The sequence below is a fragment of the Ranitomeya imitator genome, chromosome 3 (genome assembly GCF_032444005.1).
Source record: "Ranitomeya imitator isolate aRanImi1 chromosome 3, aRanImi1.pri, whole genome shotgun sequence".
Lineage (NCBI taxonomy): Eukaryota > Metazoa > Chordata > Amphibia > Anura > Dendrobatidae > Ranitomeya > Ranitomeya imitator.
Genome location: NC_091284.1, coordinates 482977905 through 482986949, shown reverse-complemented (window position 1 = coordinate 482986949; position 9045 = coordinate 482977905). Strand labels below are relative to the sequence as shown.

The window sequence follows — 9045 nt, the reverse complement described above, 5'->3', positions numbered from 1 at the left end:
TTATCATCTTACGTCTAGTTTTTCCTGCATCAAAATAATGAATTTAAATTTTCAACTTTTTTTTAATTAAAGTGTCTGAGATTTTGAGTCAATGGACAGTTTCAATTATTTAAATTAAATTGCTTGCATTCCACAAAAGTGGTAATGAAATGTGTGAAAGTATGCCTAGTATAATAGATTTTATGCAACTTAATTAACTTTGGTAAAAGACAATATCCCTACATTTTGTGGATTTTTAGGAATGGGTGATACATGAATACATAATGGCTTATAGAACTGAACATTTAATTATATATTATATAACAAACTGCAATTCTATTTTCACCACAAATTTATGATTATTTGAAAATATTTTAATCAATATTTAGTGAACTTTTAACATAGTAACACAGTAACATATATGAATAATCAGGATCACTTTGCACTCAATACAAGTAGGTGCTTAGGAGGAAAAAAATAAAGTCAATAGAATAGAACAACCTCCAGCACACATAAAAAAGGTGAGAAAAGTCTTGTCTTCAATTCACAATGATGCAATTTTATTCATTAATTCTGGGGGTTCACAGCCATGAAACAAAGTATAATGAGAGATTTTCCCAACGTTTCGACCGTAAAAAGGTCTTTATCAAGGGTACAATCTATACAAATAAAAACAAAAAATACAACATAATAAATTGTATACTATGAAAATACAGATAATAAATCAAGAACTGTTATTACATAACATCAACAAAAATACTGGTAGTCCATATATGTATCTGAACTCTCAAAATCAACACCATGAAAAAAAGTAAATATGATATCCATTTATCAAATTAATCATAAAACCAGGTGTTCACATAATATAGGCCTTGAAGGCAGGACAATAAATGATGCATGGTTCCAAATGAACCTAAAGAGAAAATAATGGGTAAATAAATCAATAAATAACTAAATGTCTATAATCACCCCAATAGAGGTCAGAGCCGTGAAAAAATAAGAATGGGGAGGTACAAATGTATATAGTCGCTCTATAATATATAAATCCTGCACAAAATGTATAGCACATAAGCTATAAGGATATAAATAAACACACGAAAGTTAGTAGCGATGTATCCCCATAATGAGCCAGAGGTCCCCGGGAGAAAAAAAGAAAAAGACCACCAACAATGAACAAATAAACAAGCCTCAGCGTGCTGTGAAAGATAAATACCTTTAGTGGTGAACAAGATAAGAAAAGGCCTCCCCGAGCAGTAATGGAGCAGTGTGTAGAAGGACCTTATATAGGGCACTGATGTAATCTCCGGTCAGTCACATGTGGTGAAGCCGAGTCATCCCGGAAAAAGCCGAACAAGAGAGAGGAGAAGTACTCATGTGTCGTAACCATGGCACCGGGAGAAGCCGAGTGATATAGTAAAGCAGAAGGGAGAGAAAGCCACGCAGGCACAGACATATAAAGCGTCGCTCATATAGTACCGGAATCAAAAGAACTAGGAGAATAAAAGATAAAATGCTGACGCTAAGTAGTGCAAAACTATATGAGAGGAAAGGAAACAAAGAATATTAACAGGAAAATAAAAAGAGAAGAAGGGAAGAAAAAAACCAAAGAAGAGGAGATAAGCGCTCATTTAGGGGATACATACCTATACATCAAGGAACCTATGAAAAAGAAAAGATAAAAAAGAAAAAATAAATGACTCAAATATATATACATATACATACAGCCTACTTATTAAACACTGTGACGTATAATCAAAATATATTCAATAACTGATCTCATACTCCCTATTCAGTCCCCACGGTTCCAGTGTTTGTAATGTGAAAATCCAAAAAGATTCCCTGGATTTAAGTCTCTTGATCCTATCACCTCCCCGTCTAGGTAATGCTACACTCTCTATGACCTGATATTTAAGTTGAGACACATTATGTCCAGCAGCAGCAAAGTGTGCTGGAATAGGTAGCATTAGCTTTTGACACCTGATGGTAGACTTGTGTTGGGATATGCGGTCCCGGATATGCTGGGAAGTCTCCCCAACATACCCGAGACCGCATGGACACTTAATCAAATATATGACATAAGAGGAATTGCATGTGAAAAAGCCATTTATATTGAAAATTTTTCCGGATCGGGGGTGTGAGAAGGTCTCTCCCTTCGTGATGTTAGAACATTGAAAACAATGAAGACAAGGAAACGTACCTCGCTTCTGTGTAGAAAGAGTCCTTTGTGTGTAATGGGGTTTATCGGACCCAATGTCAGCCTTAACCAAAAGATTTCTGAGATTCGAGGGTTTTTTGTAACACATGATGGGAGTGTCATTAAATTCCGGGATGCCCGGATATGCTTTACCCAACAAATCCCAGTGACGTGAGACACAGTTTTTTATCTTATAAAGATATGGATGAAACGTGCTGACAAAAGGTATTCTTTGTCTCCCCAAATTCACCCTGTTGTTCCTAATATTATTTGTCGCCTTTTGAAGTGTTCTTAAAGGATACCCACGCTGTAGGAATTTAACTGACATTTCATGATGTCGTATCGCCTGCTTCTCCTCATTAGAGACAATCCGTGATAACCGATGATATTGAGAAATAGGTAAAGACTGCTTGACATGTCGAGGGTGACAGCTACTATAATGCAACAAACTGTTCTTATCAGTTGGTTTACAGTACAGGTCCACATCAAGATTTCCGTCAGCTTCTAATGTAATCATTGTGTCCAAAAAATTAATGGATACATTACTTTTTTGCATGGAAAATGACAAATTAGGAACACAGGTGTTAATGTCACTTACGAACCGAAGGAGAAGATCCTCTCCCCCCCTCCAAATCATAAAAACATCATCTATATACCGTTTCCAGTATACAGAATGTGTTTGAAATAACGGATGTGTATAAACATAAGTTTCCTCAAAAGCTGCCATAAAAATGTTTGCATATGGCGGTGCCATGTTCGAACCCATGGCTGTCCCAGTTCTTTGTATGTAATACTGATCGCCAAACATAAAGAAGTTTTTGTGTAACACAAAGGATAGTAAATCCACACAAAACTGAAGCTGATCAGGGGAAAAATCAGTATGTTCTGTCAAAAACCATTGAACCGCTGCAATACCTCTTTGATGATCGATACACGTATATAAACTGTTCACGTCTAACGTGACGAGTGTGCACCCAGAAACCACGGGAGTGATGGCGTGCAATTTAGATAGAAAATCTGTTGTGTCTTTGAGATATGAAGAAATATTATGTAACAGGGGAGTAAGAATACGATCCAATGTGATGGCCAGGGGAGAAAGAAGGGAATTAGTTGACGCCACAATAGGTCGTCCTGGTGGATTCATTAAGTCCTTATGCACCTTTGGCAATACGTAAAATACAGGTATCATCGGTTGGGTATTGATGAGATATTCACTTAATTTGGCGTCAATCGTACCTTTTTCTTTATATGTTTTTATAATCAAACGTATCTCCCTTGCTACATCAAAAGTAGGATCTCGATCAATTGACTGATATGTGGTTCTATCATTCAACTGTGACTGTATGATAGATGTGTAATGTGATTTATCCATGACCACTATGGACCCCCCCTTATCGGCGGGTTTAATCACTATCCGCTTGTTCTCTTTCAAATTTCTCAATGCATCTTTTTCTATAACAGACAAATTTCTATGTATACGTATGGAGCCTTTTTGAATGGATTTCAGGTCTGCTTCAACATCCCTCTTAACTAGTGAAATATAGGTCTCAACAGGATGATAAGTGCGTGGTGGATTGTAATTGCTAGAGACTCTGAGGCCTAATTGTTTAAGTTGAAATGATGTTACAGACTGACTCGAGTTGTTAACATCAGCAGTCCTTTCCTCAGTAGGATTGCTATTATGGCTGTGAACCCCCAGAATTAATGAATAAAATTGCATCATTGTGAATTGAAGACAAGACTTTTCTCACCTTTTTTATGTGTGCTGGAGGTTGTTCTATTCTATTGACTTTATTTTTTTCCTCCTAAGCACCTACTTGTATTGAGTGCAAAGTGATCCTGATTATTCATATTGACTTTGTTTTGGTTCACTGCACCTTTAAACCGGATACATGTCATTTAACACTTTATCTTATGGCCCAGCAGAGGCAGAAGAAATTATTTCACGAGTAACTATTCCAGGAGAATTTTTACATACCCCTTCAGAAGAGATCAGATCCCGTGATCTAGAGAGAGAGCTAAGAAGGAAAACAGCCCTCGAATTACACTATGTGACATTAGCTGAGTATCACAAGGTCAAGAGGATACCGAGAGGACTTCGAGTCTCCCTCAGACCCACGCTCTTCCAGGATAGACCGGACTTCTGTCAGAAGTTTGAGAGTATCTTAAACAAATGTTCCATGGATATAATTATTCTTACTATTGAGCATCTTCATAAAGAACTTTCAACGGTCGAGGCACAGGTCACTTCCATTCAACAACAATTAAGTAGCACATTAACTCCTGATAAATTTGATCTTATTTTACAGAAGACCAATAAGACGATTGAAGAATTTAGGTCTCAACTTCAGGAAAGAAAACGATCCAAATTCCTGCGTGACGCCGAGGACTACCACCGGGAACAAGTGTATAAATGGCGGGATATAAACTACTACAGGGAAGGAAGGAGCTACCGTCGTGGCAACTCGTCAACATCATCAGGCTCAGAGAGCGAATTTATGTCTCGCACTCCCCTCCCTTTTTTAGAACAAAGGCGGGGGAGAAGTACAAAAGGCCGACGAGGAGGGGCCGTAGACAACACAGTGCTCGAGAGTTCACGGATACGCACACGATCTCAGGTAGGGACAACCAGATTGTCTACAACATATCATCCTATAATCTCTCACCCACTGAATACAACGTCCTACAAAAGGGACTATCGTTTTGCCCCACCCCCTCCTTCAACGGCTTCATACTAGATCAAGAGCTACATCGTTTTTTTAGGTCTTTAAGATTAAAAGTACATTTTAATAGCAATCCTACTGAGGAAAGGACTGCTGATGTTAACAACTCGAGTCAGTCTGTAACATCATTTCAACTTAAACAATTAGGCCTCAGAGTCTCTAGCAATTACAATCCACCACGCACTTATCATCCTGTTGAGACCTATATTTCACTAGTTAAGAGGGATGTTGAAGCAGACCTGAAATCCATTCAAAAAGGCTCCATACGTATACATAGAAATTTGTCTGTTATAGAAAAAGATGCATTGAGAAATTTGAAAGAGAACAAGCGGATAGTGATTAAACCCGCCGATAAGGGGGGGTCCATAGTGGTCATGGATAAATCACATTACACATCTATCATACAGTCACAGTTGAATGATAGAACCACATATCAGTCAATTGATCGAGATCCTACTTTTGATGTAGCAAGGGAGATACGTTTGATTATAAAAACATATAAAGAAAAAGGTACGATTGACGCCAAATTAAGTGAATATCTCATCAATACCCAACCGATGATACCTGTATTTTACGTATTGCCAAAGGTGCATAAGGACTTAATGAATCCACCAGGACGACCTATTGTGGCGTCAACTAATTCCCTTCTTTCTCCCCTGGCCATCACATTGGATCGTATTCTTACTCCCCTGTTACATAATATTTCTTCATATCTCAAAGACACAACAGATTTTCTATCTAAATTGCACGCCATCACTCCCGTGGTTTCTGGGTGCACACTCGTCACGTTAGACGTGAACAGTTTATATACGTGTATCGATCATCAAAGAGGTATTGCAGCGGTTCAATGGTTTTTGACAGAACATACTGATTTTTCCCCTGATCAGCTTCAGTTTTGTGTGGATTTACTATCCTTTGTGTTACACAAAAACTTCTTTATGTTTGGCGATCAGTATTACATACAAAGAACTGGGACAGCCATGGGTTCGAACATGGCACCGCCATATGCAAACATTTTTATGGCAGCTTTTGAGGAAACTTATGTTTATACACATCCGTTATTTCAAACACATTCTGTATACTGGAAACGGTATATAGATGATGTTTTTATGATTTGGAGGGGGGGAGAGGATCTTCTCCTTCGGTTCGTAAGTGACATTAACACCTGTGTTCCTAATTTGTCATTTTCCATGCAAAAAAGTAATGTATCCATTAATTTTTTGGACACAATGATTACATTAGAAGCTGACGGAAATCTTGATGTGGACCTGTACTGTAAACCAACTGATAAGAACAGTTTGTTGCATTATAGTAGCTGTCACCCTCGACATGTCAAGCAGTCTTTACCTATTTCTCAATATCATCGGTTATCACGGATTGTCTCTAATGAGGAGAAGCAGGCGATACGACATCATGAAATGTCAGTTAAATTCCTACAGCGTGGGTATCCTTTAAGAACACTTCAAAAGGCGACAAATAATATTAGGAACAACAGGGTGAATTTGGGGAGACAAAGAATACCTTTTGTCAGCACGTTTCATCCATATCTTTATAAGATAAAAAACTGTGTCTCACGTCACTGGGATTTGTTGGGTAAAGCATATCCGGGCATCCCGGAATTTAATGACACTCCCATCATGTGTTACAAAAAACCCTCGAATCTCAGAAATCTTTTGGTTAAGGCTGACATTGGGTCCGATAAACCCCATTACACACAAAGGACTCTTTCTACACAGAAGCGAGGTACGTTTCCTTGTCTTCATTGTTTTCAATGTTCTAACATCACGAAGGGAGAGACCTTCTCACACCCCCGATCCGGAAAAATTTTCAATATAAATGGCTTTTTCACATGCAATTCCTCTTATGTCATATATTTGATTAAGTGTCCATGCGGTCTCGGGTATGTTGGGGAGACTTCCCAGCATATCCGGGACCGCATATCCCAACACAAGTCTACCATCAGGTGTCAAAAGCTAATGCTACCTATTCCAGCACACTTTGCTGCTGCTGGACATAATGTGTCTCAACTTAAATATCAGGTCATAGAGAGTGTAGCATTACCTAGACGGGGAGGTGATAGGATCAAGAGACTTAAATCCAGGGAATCTTTTTGGATTTTCACATTACAAACACTGGAACCGTGGGGACTGAATAGGGAGTATGAGATCAGTTATTGAATATATTTTGATTATACGTCACAGTGTTTAATAAGTAGGCTGTATGTATATGTATATATATTTGAGTCATTTATTTTTTCTTTTTTATCTTTTCTTTTTCATAGGTTCCTTGATGTATAGGTATGTATCCCCTAAATGAGCGCTTATCTCCTCTTCTTTGGTTTTTTTCTTCCCTTCTTCTCTTTTTATTTTCCTGTTAATATTCTTTGTTTCCTTTCCTCTCATATAGTTTTGCACTACTTAGCGTCAGCATTTTATCTTTTATTCTCCTAGTTCTTTTGATTCCGGTACTATATGAGCGACGCTTTATATGTCTGTGCCTGCGTGGCTTTCTCTCCCTTCTGCTTTACTATATCACTCGGCTTCTCCCGGTGCCATGGTTACGACACATGAGTACTTCTCCTCTCTCTTGTTCGGCTTTTTCCGGGATGACTCGGCTTCACCACATGTGACTGACCGGAGATTACATCAGTGCCCTATATAAGGTCCTTCTACACACTGCTCCATTACTGCTCGGGGAGGCCTTTTCTTATCTTGTTCACCACTAAAGGTATTTATCTTTCACAGCACGCTGAGGCTTGTTTATTTGTTCATTGTTGGTGGTCTTTTTCTTTTTTTCTCCCGGGGACCTCTGGCTCATTATGGGGATACATCGCTACTAACTTTCGTGTGTTTATTTATATCCTTATAGCTTATGTGCTATACATTTTGTGCAGGATTTGTATATTATAGAGCGACTATATACATTTGTACCTCCCCATTCTTATTTTTTCACGGCTCTGACCTCTATTGGGGTGATTATAGACATTTAGTTATTTATTGATTTATTTACCCATTATTTTCTCTTTAGGTTCATTTGGAACCATGCATCATTTATTGTCCTGCCTTCAAGGCCTATATTATGTGAACACCTGGTTTTATGATTAATTTGATAAATGGATATCATATTTACTTTTTTTCATGGTGTTGATTTTGAGAGTTCAGATACATATATGGACTACCAGTATTTTTGTTGATGTTATGTAATAACAGTTCTTGATTTATTATCTGTATTTTCATAGTATACAATTTATTATGTTGTATTTTTTGTTTTTATTTGTATAGATTGTACCCTTGATAAAGACCTTTTTACGGTCGAAACGTTGGGAAAATCTCTCATTATACTTTGTTTCATGGCTGTGAACCCCCAGAATTAATGAATAAAATTGCATCATTGTGAATTGAAGACAAGACTTTTCTCACCTTTTTTATGTGTGCTGGAGGTTGTTCTATTCTATTAACACAGTAACATAGTTAGCAAGGCCTAAAAAAAGACATTTGTCCATCCAGTTCAGCCTATATTCCGTCAGAAGAAATATCAGATCTAAGTCCTTCTAAAGAACAAAATAACTGTAAGATACAATATTGTTCTGCTCCAGGAAGACATCCAGGCTTCTCTTGAACCCCTCGACTGAGTTCGCCATCACCACCTCCTCAGGCAAGCAATTCCAGATTCTTACTGCCCTAACAGTAAAGAATGTTGGTGGAAAAACCTTCTCTCCTCCAGACGCAGGCTTCAGTGGGATTGCTGATAAATGCATACAGTAGTACTTAACAACTTATAGAAATGAAAATGTAAATATATTTTAGAACAAAATTGAGATATTCATTTCTTTTAAAGGTGTATTATGTTATTTAAATTGCTTTAGCTAATTAGCATGATACTAAGCAAGCTTGAAACTAAGTTACTTTTTCTATGTGGTGTCATTCTCCTGCAATGAGAGTTTTTGTCTTACACAGTGTAAAGCTTGTTTCTCTGGAGCTTGGCCACTAGTATCAGCCCAGACCTTGGCTGAGTGTGCACAATAGTCACATACCAGAAGAGGAGTTAAATTGTAACATGCCTGTCAGCTTTCTCCAGCTTATTGACTTCTATGCCGCTGTTAGCTTCTTACCTGATTCCCCTTCCCGCTCAGCTCCTGACAGTACTCTT

At 37.9% G+C, this 9045-nt stretch overlaps 1 protein-coding gene and 1 long non-coding RNA gene across 4 annotated transcripts; one reads left to right on the top strand and one right to left on the bottom strand.

Annotated features, from left to right (window-relative positions):
• Positions 1-522: 522 nt before the first annotated feature.
• On the bottom strand, positions 523-2308 carry LOC138670333 (uncharacterized). Its single transcript, XR_011319321.1, has 2 exons — positions 1193-2308; positions 523-638 (listed from the first exon to the last, which is right to left on the bottom strand). It is a non-coding gene; the product is annotated as an uncharacterized lncRNA (long non-coding RNA).
• A 1552-nt stretch (positions 2309-3860) lies between these two features.
• LOC138670332 (uncharacterized) lies at positions 3861-8293 on the top strand. 3 transcript variants are annotated; one of them, XM_069757568.1, is made up of 4 exons: positions 3861-4791; positions 7178-7194; positions 7502-7623; positions 8178-8293. In XM_069757568.1, exons 1-2 carry the CDS (start codon positions 4066-4068, stop codon positions 7184-7186), a joined length of 735 nt encoding a protein of 244 aa, XP_069613669.1. In that variant the 5' UTR covers positions 3861-4065; the 3' UTR covers positions 7187-7194; positions 7502-7623; positions 8178-8293. The 3 variants fall into 3 exon arrangements, with proteins under 3 accessions (XP_069613669.1, XP_069613668.1, XP_069613670.1); XM_069757567.1 differs by having other exon boundaries at positions 7178-7623; XM_069757569.1 differs by lacking the exon at positions 8178-8293 and adding an exon at positions 7924-8145 and having other exon boundaries at positions 7178-7623.
• The last annotated feature ends 752 nt before the right edge of the window (positions 8294-9045 follow it).

Excerpts from the sequence above, each read along its gene's own strand:
- LOC138670332 (XM_069757568.1), top strand. The coding sequence starts at position 4,066 with ATGTCATTTAACACTTTATCTTATGGCCCAGCAGAGGCAGAAGAAATT.